The following is an 18,229-nucleotide window of genomic DNA, read 5'->3' on the forward strand; positions in this document are numbered from 1 at the left end:
AGGAGTCCGCGAAACAGATGACATGGCACAAACATGGCAAAAGATACAATGCTGACAAGATGGTACACCCATCGGATGGCGATGCATGGACCCATTTCGATGGCATACATCATTGTAAAGCTGAGGAGGCTTGGAATGTACTTGTTGGCCCGTGTTTGTGATCCCCCGCAATCTCCCCCCTGGCGTCATGTTTCAACCCAAGAACGTATTCTTGTCACTGATAATTCCTGGACACCAGGACGCTCACCAAGGAGCAGTACCTCTCGGTAAGTACAAAACATTAATACTGACTCCTTCCATGAAGAATAGGTAGGCTTCATTTCATCTTCTGACATATGAATAACTTGATGGCATGCAGCAATGTGCTGATTAGTGCGCAGGCACCGCCTTTGCTGGGAGGCCATTGTGGACAGGTGGCTCTCGGAGGAGTGGGCGGAGAAGCACAACATCCGTCGGGACTACCGCCTGCAGATGGGTGGGGCGCCACACCACCAAGGCAACTGGAGCCTCAGCGCGTACGCCCAGACATGGGTAATCTTCTTTGTGTTTTTATCTTTATTTATTTATTCTAACGCTCAATTCTCATTACTTGTAATTATCTTTGTGTTTTCCTCGTAGTCCCAGGCGCACCAAGGCCAGAAATGCAATGAGTTCATGGCGTACGCCCTGGCACACAAGGGCAAGGCGACAGCCCCGGAAGTCACCTATAACCCGACGGACGGGCCCGAGGCGTACACCAATGCGAGCGTCCACAGCAAGCTTAGCGAGTACACCTCGGCGGCCCGTGAGCGCCATGGGGAGGACTTGGATCTGGCCACCCAGCCCCTGGACACAGACCTCCTGATGAGGATGGGAGGAGGGAAGCAGCACGGCCGGTACTGGATGGCGGACAGCACAGTCGACTCCGCCTTTGTTCCCAACCTCGCCGAGATTCGAGCAAGGAGCATGAGCTCCTCCCTCCCTATATGCTCTCGGCAGCAGAGCTCACAGCAGTAGATGACGGAACTCCAGGTTACTACTGTTTTATTCGTCGTTCATTGCTTTTACACATCTACCTTGCCTTTGCATTGTTTAAACATTACGGGTGGAATGTTGCAGGCCGACTTGCGGAGGTTGGAGGCCCAGCAGGCGGCCCAAGCGGAGGCCCATTGGCTGGAGATGGAGGCTGTACAAGCCCAGAGGGCGGCCGAGGGCATGTTCAGCTTCATGGCGAGCCTTCAGGCCTTGCCAGGTGTGGTCGTGCCCTAGTCGCTGCTCGCTCCAGTTGTGGCTCCTCCTCCTCCTGTAGGGACTCCGGTGAGTATATATGGTTGTTTATTCCTTTAGCTTGTGGTCGTGCCCTAGTCGCTGCTCGCTCCAGTTGTGGCTCCTCCTCCTCCTGTAGGGACTCCGGTGAGTATATATGGTTGTTTATTCCTTTAGCTTGTGCGGTCCTCCTGTAGATACTCATGAATTCACTTCTCCTTTGTGCAGCAACAGTCGGCGGGTTTGAACTGGACTCCTCAAGGTGGCCCTTCTCCATAGGCCGGTTGGACAACTGGCCCTCCTCAAGGTGGCAGTTCACACTCCGGGTGGAGAGGCTAGCAGTAGGTACCATTTATTTGTTTCTTTTCATGTTGCATGGACTTGTGTTAGACTTAGCCTTATGTTGGACTACTACTACAGACATATATATATTGTGATGGATATTGTCATGAATGATGTGAATGTATGTGATGGATTATGGACAATGGATTTGTATGTGATGTATTATGGATGGTGGATGTGTATGTGATGGGTTATGGATGTGTATGTGATGGAATATGGATGTGTATGTGATATATCCTGTGCTGTGTGTTGATATATATGTGATTTCTTTGTTTGTGTTGATGGAAAGCAAAAAACAAAAAAATAGCATTTTCCCCTCTTTGCCGAGTGCCACACTCGACAAAGAGGGCTTTGCCGAGTGCCACACTCGACAAAGAGAGCTTTGCCGAGTGCCGTGACCATGGCACTCGGCAAAACTGGGAAGCAGAGACCCAATTTCCCAGCTTTGCCGAGTGCCAGAGCCATGGCACTCGGCAAAGATTTTTTTTTAAAAAGGAAAAATTTCTTTGCCGAGTGCAAGAGTATGGCACTCGGCAAAGAATTTTCAAAAAAAAAAATCTTTGCCGAGTGCCGCTGAGGTGGCACTCGGCAAAGAGGCCGTCAGAGTTGACGTCGGATTTTTTTTTGCCGAGTGCTGACGTGACACTCGGCAAAGGCTTTAACGAGTGCTCGATATGTGGCACTCGGCAAAGAAACCTTTGCCGACGGGTTCTTTGCCGACTGCTCTTTGCCGAGTGTATTTAGGGCTTTGCCGAGTGCCGCAGGCACTCGGCAAAGCGCCTGAATCCAGTAGTGACCACCATATACGTACGCATCATGTCTATGACAAAAATTTGACCATTCAGTATTTGAGATTCACTGTTTAATTTGTTAAAGAGGAGCACTGAATCAAACCACTCTTTGAATTGACAAATCAATTGTTTGAAAAAGAAAAAAACTCAAACATATGCATTTCCTTGTGTATTGAGCCCATACCCCACCTAGGGACCATAGTTAACTGACAGATGACTGACACCCTTCCAGAAATCAAACACCAAATGATTTTTGTAATGATGTTCCCAAGTATAGAAAGCTAGGTGGAGTAACAAATTTGTATCCGTATAGGTCGGCGATTCTCGACAATCATGCGAAGGGCCACCTCTCGAGGCGCTCCGATTAAGCTAAATGAGACCTTTAGCGCGTGCACTATGTTGGGAGTTGGGATTCACTAACGGCGCTAAAACCCTAGCTAGCTAGGGTTTAATAATTATGTATATAGTCTGTAATACATAGGCTTTAAGGCCAGTGACGAAGTCAGAAAAAAATTTAGGAGGGGCTGAACAAAAGAATAGAGATTTTTTTATCTTATCTTAACCTTAGCTCCTCCTACCTAATACATGTATGCATAAAATTTTAAGGAAAGACTTAAGGGAACTCCACGTGCTCAGGATGGGTAGGGGGGCTGAAGCCCCCCTAGCCCCACCGCTGGCTTCGTCCCTGTTTAAGGCCCAGATTAAAGGCCAAGTAATTAACAATGTGATATTCAAGGCAGTAACCGACCACGGTGATCGGGCTCTCGGTATGCACACTGTGCCCTATATATATATAGGATCGAGTACAGGCTCTCTCTTGTTTAAGCAGCTGGTTTGATGAGTTCTTTAGACGTGGACGTGGCTTCTAGCCCCCATTTGTTCTAGGGCTTGAAGAAATCCATTGGCAGTGAGCCCACTTTCCATGGTTTGCAGCCTTGAGAAAGATGTTGTGTACTGGCCAACTAATGTTAATGTTGCATCAACTTGCTATGCAATTTGCATCATTGATGAGGTGTCCTCATAAAACTAGCAATTGTCAGTGTCAAGAGGAATGGCTAGCATGGCTCTACGTGTTCCTCTTCTAGGGTTTGCAAAAGGCTAAGGCCATAGATGAAGATGAGCTAAAAACAACTGTGCATGCACTGGCCTTTGTTGGTAGCACATACTAGTATATATATTCACATCCTTTTGAGCCATGAAAAGGAGTGTGAATTGAAGCAAACAAGGCCTCCAGCACATGCTCCCCAATTACACTGGTGACGGTGCACATATACTACATTGTTACATGCATGCATCGATGCATATGCATGGTTAATTTTGCTGCTGTATCGTATCCATACATGTATATCTACATGCATGCCATCTCCTTTACCTAAAAGCAAGCTCTAATAACGGCTCTATCAAGCAAATAGAGGCTAGGAGATCCTAACCTCGATCAACTCAATCACCATGTGTGTGCACCGCATTTAGCTGTGGTGGATCATGATCATGCATGGGGACCTCTATCTCTCAGTAAAAATTAAGCATTGGTACGGTGTGAATCAAGTTCATGAACCATGCATGCATTATATATCATGTATATAGCTTGACACACGTGTCAACAGATCTTGGCTCTCCAGCCTAATGATTGTGACCATGATTATACATATTTGAAATGATTATTGCACCAAAAAGTCTTCAATGTCGTGCAATTAGAGTATTTGAATGCCAAGAAAGGGACTGAAATTGTGATATATTGGGAGACCTTTGCATAATAAGGTGTGAAAGACACAGGCGAGCTACCATAAGAACTCTAGGTATATACATATTGGGTGTGGGAGTACGGAGTACGCGTATAAGGCTGTATAGCTGTTTCATCAACTTAAGTGTGGAATAAACACTTTGTATGCATCTTCCAAATGAATGTTTTTTTGTTCTCTCATTGCAAAGAAGAAGAAGAAGAGAGAATGTCTTTGTTCTCGATCCTGGAACGCGTCTCACCGAAAGAAGCTAAGCGCCATTGTTAATTTTGCGTCACCGAAAGAAGCTAAGCGCCATTGTTAATTTTGCGCCTCCGATGGTACTAGCTAATACGCGGAAGAATCTGTGGAATGTTTGTTGGCACTTGAAAGAATGGCTATTGTTTCTGCTCATTCCCCTCTTTTTTTATGTATATATCAGCATATATATGATGCATGTGTGAGAATATTAGGTACAAAGAGGAAATGTGAACTGGAGCTTTGGCGCCATGCAAGGATGGGAACAAAATAGGAGGACACCAAACATATAGGTTAATTAGGTTTAGGTATGGGTACAGTACACATCCAGATCAAATAGACTAAGTGTACATTATTAATTTGACTTAAGTTTGCAATAAAGTAGTGCATTGACCCTTAGCGAGCTACTAATACATTTTCTGATCTAATCATGTTTAGTTTCTAGATAACGACGATGATGACACACACTCAAGGTATGGGGGAGATGTCAGTGATGATGAGGGACCTTTGTGATGATGGAGCCAAGTCAGGAAGCTGCTTGGAGGTGCAAAAATTTGGATCCTACTACATGGACTTCTTTTGTGTAAGAGGATGTGTCCGCGTCGCCCTTTTTTGTGTGTTGCTTACATCTTTCTTGATATAGGTCGCAAAGGACACTGGATATATATTTTGCAGCGTCGGAGGGGACACAGTATGTACAGTGACTAGTGACTAGTGAAGCTGCCCAGCAGCTGCTTCAGTTTGGGGCTTGCTTTTGCCAAACACCATACTACAGTCCAATTGCTACTTCCGTAGCTGATCACAGGAAGATGGTAAACGTAAGCAACAACATGGTTCACACGAAACCTAGCTATCATACCGTGGCCCAACACTTTTTTTTTTGGCTAAGTACATAATAGTACATACGCAGACGGTATAAGGACGCACGTTCACTCACCCATACGAATGTATGGACGTAAACTATATATATATATCCGTATGAGCACCATCCGACATAGTGAGCCGACATATTTCAAAATTGACGAAGTTATCATAGGTTAAAGTTGTGATACTTCCTTAGAAATTTTCAAGGGATTGATCCAACATATGTATTCAGTGTTGTTGTTTAACTAAAACTTATATATGTCATTAACTACAAACTCATGTTTCCCCTGCTCATATATGAACCTTTTTGTCTTTGTAAAAGATGATGCAATGGGATACATGCATTCTCCGTGTGTTTGAATACAAATACAAAAGAACAGATGGATTCCCATGAGGCCATGAGAAACACAAGCGTTGCACACCGAGGCTTTTGAGCTGTGCCGGCCTCCTTTCCTAGTTTATTGAAGATCGAGTTGCATCAACAATATCAAGAAAAAGTACATCACAGCAAAGTTGGACTGCCAACAGTGCATGCGCGTGCACGAAAATAAACGTCTATCGCGCCAAAAAGCTGAGAGAGGCTGTGCAGTGCACTGCGAACGATGCATATGGCGCCACCGGCCCTGCTGGCCCTGCACTGTAAAGTGACGGGCCCACCTGGCAGTCCACTGGTAGCTAGCTAGCTATAGTATTTTTTTTCCACTTGGAAACTGGGGATTGGTTGGAAGGCTCGCTTTGACAGCATGTCACCAGTTGGTATTTTTGCTTTCATTCATGTAACACACGGTTTATTTAGTTAATTAGTATTCCTAGAAAAAGAAATGGTTAGACACGGTTTAACTAGTGGAGTATATATAGCATAAGGTTCTCTTCTGACCACCGTTTCCCCAAAGCATAGCAAGGATCAGGGTTTACTCTGGATAATATATAATTTTTTGGCCACGGTCGGTGCCTTATGAAGCGACCTGATTTCCGCGAAGGGAAATCCACAGAGTCGAAGTATAATAAGACTGTTGAAGATCATATTACCCGAATTCCAGTTGAATATCACATCCATACAACGTAATTTCAGAGTACAAATAGTGCGGAAATCCACAGAATTTGGGGATTTTTTGTGGCTTTTTTATATATTTAGTTACTTTATTTCGTTTACTTGAATTTTTTAAAAAAATATAAATTTGAACTGCACATGGTACGAATAATGGAAAAATATAGATCAAATATAAATTTTTCCCATTATTCGTACCACGTGCAGTTCAAATTTATATTTTTTTTGAAAAAATTCAAGTAAACGAAATAAAGTAACTAAATATATCAAAAAGCCACAAAAAATCCCCAAATTGTAACGAGGAGTTCCTGGTACTTTAAAAGGGCTGCACAAAAAATTTGAAGGCCAAAAACAAAAAAAACTTTGCCGAGCGCCGGGGCATGTCACTCGGCAAAAAGAATAAGGCGCTCGGCAAAGAGGTTTTTTGATTTTTTTTAGAAATTTCCTCTTTGTCGAGTGCCTTCACAGGGGCACTCGGCAAAGGTATTTCAAAAAAAATCTATGCCGACTGCTGGATCGGGGCACTCGGCAAAGTTGCCTCCATTGCCGAGTGCCTCCCTGATCCAGCGCTCGGCAAAGGGACGGGTGGGGGCACTCAGGTGAATTCGGCCGGGCAGTCCAAGCCACGCAGATAGACAGCCTCCGCGCGTGCCGCTCCCGGCCAACACCGCCCCACGCCGCCGCTCCCGGCCGTCCCCACACCGCCGCCCGCCAACGTCGGCCCGCCCCCGCGCCGCGCACCGCCCTCCCCTCCCCGTGCGCCTCGCCCGCGGCCACCCCCACGGCCACCAGCCACCGGGCCGCCGCCGATGCCACGCGCTGCCGCCCTTCCTCGTGCCGCGCGCCGTAGCACCTCCCCACGCCGTGCGCCGGCGCCTGCCCCCGCCCCCACCAACCCCCGCCCCTACGCCCGCGTGTGGCCAAGCGTGGCCAGCTCGCCCACGCCGACCCGCCAACGCCGGCGGGTGGAGGAGGGGAGGAGGAGGAGGAGGAGGAGGAGGGGGAGGAGGGGAGGAGGAGGTGGAGGAGGAGTAGTAGGAGCCAACCCTGCCCCTGGCCGCGCCCTGTGGACCGCCCGCCCCGACGCCGCCCGCCCCTACCCCAGCGCCCGTTAGGTATGCCCTCTCTCTTGTTTTTGTCGTGGTAGCGATAGTTGTAGTAGTATTAGTTGTAGTAGTAGTGCTAGTGGTAGTAGTAGTAGAACTAGTGGTAGTAGTAGTGGTAGAACTAGTGGTAGTAGTAGTAGAAGTAGTGGTAGTAGTAGTAGAACTAGTGGTAGTAGTAGTAGCAATAGTGGTAGTAGTAGTAGAACTAGTGGTAGTAGTAGTAGCAATAGTGGAAGTAGTAGTAGAAGTAGTGGTACTACTTGGATATATTCTTCTACATGGATTGATATCCAAACTACATGGCTTCTCTTGAGACATATGTGCTTGTCGGTCATCGTGCCATTGTTTTTTGTAGGCTTTGGAAACCTCACCATGCAGGGGAGGTTCTGCTGATTTTTTTTTAAATGACAGTATTTTATTCTATTTTTTGTAGAGAAGAGCCTGTCGAAGCCAAGTCGGAGTTCCCGTCGCCGTGCCAGTCTACCTGCACCGCGTCGCCTCGCCACAGCACCGGGTCGACGCACTCGAGGTTATTTCTATTTTACTCGTCATACATTGATCTTTACACACCTTAATTAGCTTTGTATTACTGAAACATTGGAGTGAAATATTACAGGCCCGGCTGGAACAAGAAATGAGGCAACGTCAGGAGCTAGAGGCCGGACAGTAGAGGATGGCGGCCCAACTGGAGGCCGAGCGGGCCGAGCGGCAGGCCCAGGCGCAGAGGCTGACGGACATTATAGAGTTCCTATAAGGGCTTAGGCAACGTGTGGGCTTCTCTCTGCCAGCTGGGCTGTTGGTTCCACCTCCGCCTCCACGTCCTGCAGCTGCAGCTACTCCTGTGAGTATGAAAGTTTTTTACTTTCGCTTATGCTTTGCTTGTATGGCCTCTACCTTCCTAGATTAGCTATCCAAATAATCTTGTGTCACATGCAATCTTTTTTCCTTTGTACAGTCTCCATCTGACGATGGTTCGAATAATCCACCTCATGCACCTCCGAATGATGGAGCTGGGCCTTCACCACAGTCGTAGTGGCCGAGATGAGTGCACGCTGTATTTTTTTTCATTTGTTGTTCACTTGGTGATGGACTTGTGATATACTTGTGATGCACTTGTGGACTTTGATGGACTTGTGATGGACTTGTGGATTTATTAGGATGGACTTGAGCACTTATTATTATATATGTGATATATATTGTGATGGATGTGATATGTGCGGATGAATGTGTGGATGGATGAGATATATATGTGATGGATGAGATATATATGTGATGGATGAGATATATATGTGATATATGTTTGTATGAATTTATTTGTCATGATGGAATGTAAAAAAAATTAAAAATTACCGTTTTGGGTCACTTTGTTGAGTGTTGCACTCGACAAAGGACCCCATTGCTGAGTGCCATGGTCACAGCACTCGGCAAAGCTGGAAAAATGGGCGCTCGGAAAACCATTTTTTCAGCTTTGCCGAGTGCCATAACCATGGTACTCGGCAAAGAAATTTTTTTTTTAAAAAATTCAAACTTTGACGAGTACCGGCCAGAGGGTACTCGGCAAAGATTTTTTTTAAAAAAAAAAATTCAAACTTTGCCGAGCGCCGGCCAGGGGGCACTCGGCAAAGAATTTTTAGAAAAATAAAATAAAACATCTTTGCCAAGGGCTGGATAGAGGGCACTCGGCAAAGAATTTTTTTTTAAAAAAAAATCTTTGCCGAGTGCCTGCAGGGTTGGCACTCGGCAAAGCGACTGTCAATGGGGCCGGCGTCGTGACGGTCGCTTTTCTTTGCCGAGTGCCCGATAAAAGACACTCGGCAAAGAGGGCTTTGCCGATCAATTTTTTGCCGTGTGTTCTTTGCTGAGTGCCGCACTCGGCAAAGGCTTTGCCGAGTGCAAACCTGAAATCCAGTAGTGCTCATTGTCGTTGGGCACTATGTGGGTGTGTGCATGGACTGGATACACGCCCGTGGCGCAATGGGTTGGGGTCGTATTTAGCGGGCAATGATAGGGAGGGAGAGCGGCCATTGGTGGGCTGACCGAAAGAGAGGAGTGATGAAAGTGTGGAGGGTGGCAATATGAGGAGACTGAGTTAGGGTTTGGCTTATTGGGCGGTGTAGGCTTTGGGGGCATTTTTTGAGGCAGAATTAGTTGTTTGGCCACATATCCTATATATGGTAGTGGCACATTAACAGTGTCGCCTCTAAAAATAAATCAAGAGTGTCCTAAAATCAATTTTGTGGTAGTGATAGCTAAAAGATTTCTAACTTTGATGGTGATCGCGATAGCTTGCACAATGCAGTTTTTGATTTTACAAAAGATAATCTTGCATTGTATTATAGAATAAGTCGGTAAGTTTGTAGTTATAATTTCTGTTGTTCAGACTACAACCAACAAAAAATGTTGCTACGGTACCTCTTTGCGCATGATGTTCTTAGATTTGGTCCAAACTAACCGGTTCACTCTTGAAATTTAGTGCTCTGTTTGTCAGAATTTACTATGTCGTACTCCCTCCAATCTAAAACGTTGGTTGTTTTAGATTTGTTTCCTTAGGTTGAAACGACATCTTTAGCCTTAGCTAAATTTGTAAAAAAAGATATTAGTATGTACAATTAATACAAATAAATTATGGCATAATTAATTGTAGATTTTACGAAATTATATAGCTTGATGTAATAAATGTTTTTATCTCTTTTTTTTTAAATATTGGCCCTATCGAATTAAAGCTAAATTAGTTTAGCTTAGGACAAAGCTTAAACGGCCTTCATTCATTCATTCCGAAAACAGAGGGAGGGAGTACATAGACCGTGGATGACACTTGTAGCAAATGGAATAACAGAGGGATGGCGTTAGCGTGCGAAGTGCGCGTGGATTAACAAACCGCGCGGCGGGGGTTAATAACTAATCTAATAAAACTAATAGTAAACGGGATCGCTCCGCATGCAGCGTCGTGGATCCACGGCGCCAATGCTTGCAAACAATGGGCCGGCGGCGGGTGCGTGGCTCGCATGCAGCGGCACCAGCACCACCACCCTCCGCCCCGTCGTCCCACTGGTCACTGGCTACAGGGCATCCCTGCATGTGTAGTCAGTCAATCGCTCGAGCTAGCCACCCTCAGGCCTCAGGGCAGGGTCAGGAACTCAGGCCGGCCAGAATCGATTTTTCTCATTCCTCCTAGAACGAAAACAGGGGAATTCCCTATATAACCCCCCTAGTCTAAGCCCCCAAACCACCAACACAACAACGAACATCTCCTCCGTTCTCCACCTCCAGCAGCAACAGCAACAAACAACACTTCCCCCTCCTTCTTCTTCTACCTCTAGCTCGAGCTCTCAGCAGCAACAGCTACATACTCATCGATCACACCACCACCACCACCTCAGCGTACATACACATACACACACACGCAGTAGCGAAGAAACAAAGCAACCCAACCATGGGTCTCCTTCCTACCGACCGCATGAACAGCCTCTCCTCCCCGCGCTGCGTGTGGGTGAACGGCCCCATCATCGTGGGCGCCGGTCCCTCGGGGCTCGCCGTGGCGGCGTGCCTGCGTGAGCAGGGCGTCCCCTACGTCATCCTGGAGCGAGCCGACTGCATCGCTTCTCTCTGGCAGAAGCGCACCTACGACCGCCTCAAGCTGCACCTGCCCAAGCAGTTCTGCGAGCTGCCGCGGATGCCGTTCCCGAACCACTACCCGGAGTACCCCACCCGCCGCCAGTTCATCGACTACCTCGAGGACTACGCGGCCAAGTTCGAGATCAAGCCCGAGTTTAGCAGCACCGTGCTGTCCGCGCGCTACGACGAGACGTCCGGACTCTGGCGCATCGTCACCTCCGCGCCCAACAACGGCGGCGACATGGAGTACATCGGCCGCTGGCTCGTCGTCGCCACGGGCGAGAACGCCGAGACCGTCGTCCCGGACATCCCGGGGCTCGACGGATTCGACGGCAAGGTCACCCACGTCAGCGACTACAAGTCCGGCGAGGCGTACGCCGGCAAGCGCGTGCTCGTCGTGGGGTGCGGGAACTCGGGCATGGAGGTGTCGCTTGACCTCTCCGACCACGGCGCCCGCCCGGCTATGGTCGTGCGCGACGCCGTGCACGTCCTCCCCCGCGAGGTGCTCGGCAAGTCCACCTTCGAGCTCGCCGTGCTCCTCATGCGCTGGCTCCCGCTCTGGATCGTCGACAAGATCATGGTGCTCCTCGCCTGGCTCGTCCTCGGCAACCTCGCTAAGCTCGGCCACCGCCGCCCCGCCGCCGGCCCGCTCGAGCTCAAGGAGAAGTATGGCCGCACCCCCGTGCTCGACTACGGCGCGCTCGCCCGCATCCGTGCCGGTGACATCGCCATCGTCCCTGCCGTCACACGTTTCGGCAAGGGCGGCCAGGTTGAGCTTGCCGACGGCCGCACGCTCAACTTCGACGCCGTCATCCTCGCCACAGGATACCGCAGCAACGTGCCACAGTGGCTCCAGGTAAATTCACACTTCAATAATTCAAATTCAAATACATGGCAGTGCCATTATACGTACTACTGTTCCATTGCAAGAACATTGATCTGATCAATCCCCATCTCCAATTAATTATTTCAGGGCAACGATTTCTTCAACAAGGACGGATACCCAAAGACCGCCTTCCCCCACGGATGGAAGGGTCAGTCAGGGCTCTACGCTGTCGGTTTCACCCGGCGTGGTCTCTCCGGCGCCTCCGCCGATGCCATGCGCATTGCCAAGGACCTTGGCAACGTTTGGAGGGAGGAGACCAAGCCGACGAAGAGGGCCGGCGCCTGCCACAGGCGCTGCATCTCCGTCGTCTTCTAATCTGATCCGTGGAGCCACCAGCGTGACGAAGGAAGCTAACTTACTGAAGCACACACACAGAGACACATACAGTTGTTCGTTCATGGTGTTTTAGTTAGTCAGTCCAATCCCCTTGGTTTGTAGTTGATTTGTTCTTTAATTTGCCTGCCAAGTACATTACTAGTAGTAGTCGTTGATTAGGTTATACGGTAAAAACAGTGAGAGTGAGTTGAGTAAAAAAAAATGGAGCCCTCCCATAGATCAGTAGGGGAAGTGAGTGAGCCCTAGGGGATTTTTACTGCAGCTATGGCCGCTAGCTTGGTGTATATAGTAGGAACCTGTTGATGGAAGAAGAGGCTCTTATTTTTCATTGACCTAGTAGCATGTTCATTTCTTTGTTCTAGCTATTGTATTGTATACACACCACCAGTGTAGTTATTCAACTACACTTTGTAGCCAGGTTTAGCAGTGTATGGTTAGTGATGAAGAGGTATCACCTCTTGTTAATTTTTTTTTTGTTACTACTCTTTGTATGACTCTTCACATGAGATCGATGGAGTGAATGTATATGGCTACTATTAGTGTAATTTGAATGTCGTCCCTTAATTTACCCCGTTTGCCATTATTAATTAATTAGTCTCCTCTGTGAATTCAAAGTTAATTGGCAAAGCAAAATGATGAAAGGAGATGTGAAGTGTCTCTTTCACAAATAATGCATCATTGAGATTCAGGGGGCCGGGCAGCAGTGCAGGGACACACGGTAGTGTGGCGTGGGCTGTGGAATTCCTGGCTCTTGTCCTCTGGCTGTCTCTTGCAGCACTGGATCTCTGCAGGGTCACTATTACCTGTGTTCCCAATTGGCTCCTGGTGCCATGGAAAGTTTACTGGTACAAATCAGATGAGATCTCTCTGCTGCTAGCTGCACCAGCAGCACCACACCACTACCGGCCTCTGCCAGTCGGCAGGCCCAGCCGGCCGGCCAAGATTCCAGATTAGTACAAAGTCAACTTTCACAAACAGGAGACTAAATAGGGGTGTGTGAGTGAGTGTGGCTGTGGGGGGTTAGTAATTAACATGTACAAATTCAATCCTAATCAAATTTTTGGGACTAAACCAGCTTACAGTACCGATGAAATGGCCCAAATAAATGCTTGGTTACTTGATTTTTTCTCACAAATTCATAATTTAGTTGGTTAGATATGGAAATTAGGCAATCCGATTATTGCAGTACAGTTCATCGAATAATGCACACCAGCTTGCTGCTCCTAAAATAGTACTTTGCACAATACTAGTACCAGATATTGTAACTGCTTCTAGCAGCTACAAGCAAACAACACAACCGCTGAGTATTGTTAATGACCGGTGCCCTACGGACAGCTAATTTCAATGAGGACACCCAAGATTAACAAGTTGAATTATGCATGATCGCCCTTAGCTAGCTTTCCCTTTCGAACCGGGGGCCAGAAATATCTCACTGCAAACATAAAAAGAACCAATGGTCCAAGATGGACCAGTTCATGTGATAAGAGCGCATCATCAGGTGGTCACCGAGGATCAAGCTGGATATGGTTGTATCCCAGGTAGCTCTGGTAGATGTAAAGCCCCCACGCACTTATTAGCGATGAATTGATGAGAAACAAAAGTGATACGATGAACAGCTAACCCAGTACACAAGGGCGGCACATGTGGCTCCCCTTGGAGTAGTGGCCCCAGCAAATCACAGGCCATTTCAGATCCCCACATCACTATCACTATGAAGCAACAAGAATATTAGGTTTAAATAGGCATATATAATTAGGAATTCTATATTTTTCTGTGTTCAAAAAATCTGTTGGGTTTTTAACTGCTCGATATTAAAATCTATGGTCTATGTGAGAGTAACTGGCTTGAGTTTCCATTCATTGAACAAGTGTTTATAATACAAGTAACATGACTCTTCATATGCTAAGACCATTCACATTAATTCTAAGCCTATTCATATTCTAATACCCTCCCGCAGTATCAACCGGGAGAGGAGCGAACGTTGATGCTGGAGTGGAAGTTGATGAAGACAGCCGTTGGCAATCCCTTGGTGAATATGTCGGCATATTGAAGAGACGTTTGAACATGAAGAACCCGCACAGCTCCAAGTGACACACGCTAAGATCGATCTCCACATGCTTGGTCCTTTGGTGATGAGCTGGATTTGTGGACAAATACACGGCAAGGATGTTGTCACAATATACAAGAGTAGCACGTGTTAAAGGACGGCGAAGCTCATCCAAGAGTTGATGAATCCAGCAAGCCTCACTCGCACCAGGCCCTGGCTCATGTAGCGGATCAGCTCCAAGTCGGGATGAAAACGGATCGGATACGAACGGATATCACTCATATTATATTTGTTTTCATATTTCTGTTCGGATTCGGATTCGGACACGGATAGCGTTCGGATACATATACGAATACGGATTGACTTAGTTACGGATACGAATAATGAGTATCGAATACGGTATGAATCGAATTCGGAGAAGGTCGGATACAAATATCTATTCGGATATTGAGTAAAAGCAGCATATATATATATCATACGTGCGCAAACCATTACACCACTATATGAGTCCATAATCCATCTAGATTAAGCCAAAAGACTAAAGAGTAAAGCAACAAATAAGATAAAGATACAGATACATCATACATCAAACATCATACAAGCACCAATCTTCACGCCATGAGTAGAAATAGCCAAGCTCATGGCTTCATGGGTCTCATGGAGTCATGGTCATGGATTCAAGATCTACAATCCTTATATAGGCCACTTTTTCATTTAAGAAAGTTTGAACAAAATGTAGTTCAAATTTCACAAGTGTGTGACATAGTTTTAGAAAGTCTATATGAGATTCAAGAATTTGTGACTAGTATTTGATAAAACTTTCTCAAATAGGAAAATGAGTTATGTAACAATTGTAGATCTTGCTGAGATGATCAAACTTGGTATTCAGAGTTTTTTCATCTGAGGTCATTTAGTGTCTCATTTGAGCAAGTTTGACCAAGTCAAATTTGGTCAAATAAAAAAACAACACTTTGACTCTAGTATTATGAACTCTAAATGACTTTAAATTGAAAAGTTTTGAATACCAAGTTTGTTCAACTCATCAAGATCTACAATTGTTGTTTTGGTCAACTTTCCATTTGAGATAGTTTGAATGGTTCAAATTTGTGATTTTTAAATTTTGACGCCTACAAACTAGTTTTTGGAACCCTAGATTGTCTCAAATTGAAAAGTTTTGAATACCAAGTTTGTTTAGATCATCAAGATCTACAATCCTTATATAGGACATTTTTTCATTTAAGAAAGTTTGAATAAAATGTAGTTCAAATTTCACAAGTGTGTGACATAGTTTTAGAAAGTCTATATAAGATTCAATAATTTGTGATTAGTGTTTGATAAAACTTTCATAAATGAGAAAATGAGCTATGTAATAATTGTAGATCTTGCTGAGATGATCAAACTTGGTATTCAGAGTTTTATCATCTGAGGTCATTTAGTGTCTCATTTGAGCAAATTTGACCAAGTCAAATTTGGTCAAATGAAAAAACAACACTTTGACTCTAGTATTATGAACTCTAAATGACTTCAAATTGAAAAGTTTTGAATACCAAGTTTGTTCAACCCATCAAGATCTACAATTGTTGTTTTGGTCAACTTTCCATTTGAGATAGTTTAGACGGTTCAAATTTGTGATTTTTAAATTTTGATGCCTACAAACTAGTTTTCGGAACCCTAGATTGTCTCAAATTGAAAAGTTTTGAATACTAAATTTGTTCAGCTCATCAAGATCTACAATCCTTATATAGGCCATTTTTTATTTGAGAAAGTTTAAATAAAATGTAGTTCAAATTTCACAAGTGTGTGACATAGTTTTAGAAAGTCTATATGAGATTCAAGAATTTGTGACTAGTGTTTGTTAAAACTTTCTCAGATGGGAAAATGAGCTATGTAACAATTGTAGATCTTGCTGAGATGATCAAACTTGGTATTCAGAGTTTTTTCATCTGAGGTCATTTAGTGTCTCATTTGAGCAAGTTTGACCAAGTCAAATTTGGTCAAATAAAAAAACAACACTTTGACTCTAGTATTATGAACTATAAATGACTTCAAATTGAAAAGTTTTAAATACCAAGTTTGTTCAACTCATCAAGCTCTACAATTGTTGTTTTGGTCAACTTTCCATTTGAGAAAGTTTGGATGGTTCAAATTTGTGATTTTTAAATTTCGACGCCTATAAACTAGTTTTTAGAACCCTAGATTGTCTCAAATTGAAAAGTTTTGAATACCAAGTTTGTTCAGATCATCAAGATCTACAATCCTTATATAGGTTATTTTTTCATTTGAGAAAGTTTGAATGAAATGTAGTTCAAATTTCACAAGTGTGTGACATAGTTTTAGAAAGTCTATATGAGATTCAAGAATTTGTGACTAGTGTTTGATAAAACTTTCTCAAATGGGAAAATGAGCTATGTAACAATTGTAAATCTTGCTGAGATGATCAAACTTGGTATTCAGAGTTTTTTCATCTGAGGTCATTTAGTGTCTCATTTGAGCAAGTTTGACCAAGTCAAATTTGGTCAAATAAAAAAACAACACTTTGACTCTAGTATTATGAACTCTAAATGACTTCAAATTGAAAAGTTTTGAATACCAAGTTTGTTAAACTCATCAAGATCTACAATTGTTGTTTTGGTCAACTTTCCATTTGAGATAGGTTGGATGGTTCAAATTTGTGATTTTTAAATTTCGACGCCTATAAACTAGTTTTTGGAACCCTAGATTGTCTCAAATTGAAAAGTTTTGAATACCAAGTTTGTTCAGATCATCAAGATCTACAATCCTTATATAGGACATTTTTTTCATTTAAGAAAGTTTGAACAAAATATAGTTCAAATTTCACAAGTGTGTGATATAGTTTTAGAAAGTCTATATGAGATTCAAGAATTTGTGACTAGTGTTTGATAAAACTTTCATAAATGGGAAAATGAGCTATGTAATAATTGTAGATCTTGCTGAGATGATCAAACTTGGTATTCATAGTTTTTTCATCTGAGGTCATTTAGTATTTCATTTGAGCAAGTTTGACCAAGTCAAATTTGGTCAAATGAAAAAACAACACTTTGACTCTAGTATTATGAACTCTAAATGACTTCAAATTGAAAAATTTTGAATACCAAGTTTGTTCAACTCATCAAGATCTACAATTGTTGTTTTGGTCAACTTTCCATTTGAGAAAGTTTGGACGGTTTAAATTTTAGATCATTTCTCCATCCAAGATCGTTTGAATAATATCCGGATAATATCCGTTTGGAATATCCGGATATATCCGATACTTAATCGGATTATCCGATATCCGCCGGATATCGATGATATTACATCCGTATTTGATATCCGCCTAAGATATCCGTTTTATTATCCGTATCTGAAAAAAAATACGGATATCCGAGTAACTATCCAGATAAGTGTTCATATTTGTTCGGTCGAACGGATGATCGAATAAATATCCGTACCGTTTTCATCCATAGCTCCAAGGGGTGCTGGGGCGCTAGGAGAACTGTGTGCCTCTGAAAGAAGCAGCCGCACCAGCGAGGGCAGTGAAGGGCCAGCGGAGCTGGATGCTGCCATGGGAAAGACGCCAAGCACCACCTAATGAACATCTATGTCATTCAAAAAATCATAGGCACTCAAAGGTGCCAGTGAGTTGTGCGCAAAAGGAAATTGTTGCTCGTCAAACAACATGTGAAGAGAGATGATGACACTGTTTGTAGAAGGCAATGATAGCCTTGTGGTTCTCAGAGAAACCAATAAGGACGCATTCAGTAGAGCATGGATCAAGTTTATAAGGCATGGTAGCTGAAAGGTTAGGATAACAACAACATCCGAAAACGCGAAGGTGATCATAAGTTGGAGGTGTGCCAAATAGAACTTGATGGGGAGTCTGATTTTGAAGAGTTTTAGTGGGGGTGTAGATTAAAAAGATGAGTGACAGTGTGAAGGGATTTAGCCCAGTATGCAGGCGGCATTGATGCTTGAA

The 18,229-nt window shown here is 44.5% G+C and overlaps 1 protein-coding gene across 1 annotated transcript; it reads left to right on the top strand.

The window, feature by feature from the left end:
• The first annotated feature begins 10,683 nt into the window (after positions 1–10,683).
• On the top strand, positions 10,684–12,510 carry LOC136533906 (probable indole-3-pyruvate monooxygenase YUCCA5). Its single transcript, XM_066526426.1, has 2 exons — positions 10,684–11,843; positions 11,961–12,510. The coding sequence occupies exons 1-2, from the start codon at positions 10,806–10,808 to the stop codon at positions 12,186–12,188; spliced, it is 1,266 nt and encodes a 421-aa protein (XP_066382523.1). The 5' UTR covers positions 10,684–10,805; the 3' UTR covers positions 12,189–12,510.
• The last annotated feature ends 5,719 nt before the right edge of the window (positions 12,511–18,229 follow it).

Source organism: Miscanthus floridulus, unplaced genomic scaffold (genome assembly GCF_019320115.1).
Source record: "Miscanthus floridulus cultivar M001 unplaced genomic scaffold, ASM1932011v1 os_1299_1, whole genome shotgun sequence".
NCBI classification, from domain to species: Eukaryota; Viridiplantae; Streptophyta; class Magnoliopsida; order Poales; family Poaceae; genus Miscanthus; species Miscanthus floridulus.

Coding starts and splice junctions, on each gene's coding strand:
- LOC136533906 (XM_066526426.1), top strand. CDS start 10,806: ATGGGTCTCCTTCCTACCGACCGCATGAACAGCCTCTCCTCCCCGCGC. Junction 11,844..11,960: donor ACGTGCCACAGTGGCTCCAG/GTAAATTCACAC, acceptor TAATTATTTCAG/GGCAACGATTTCTTCAACAA.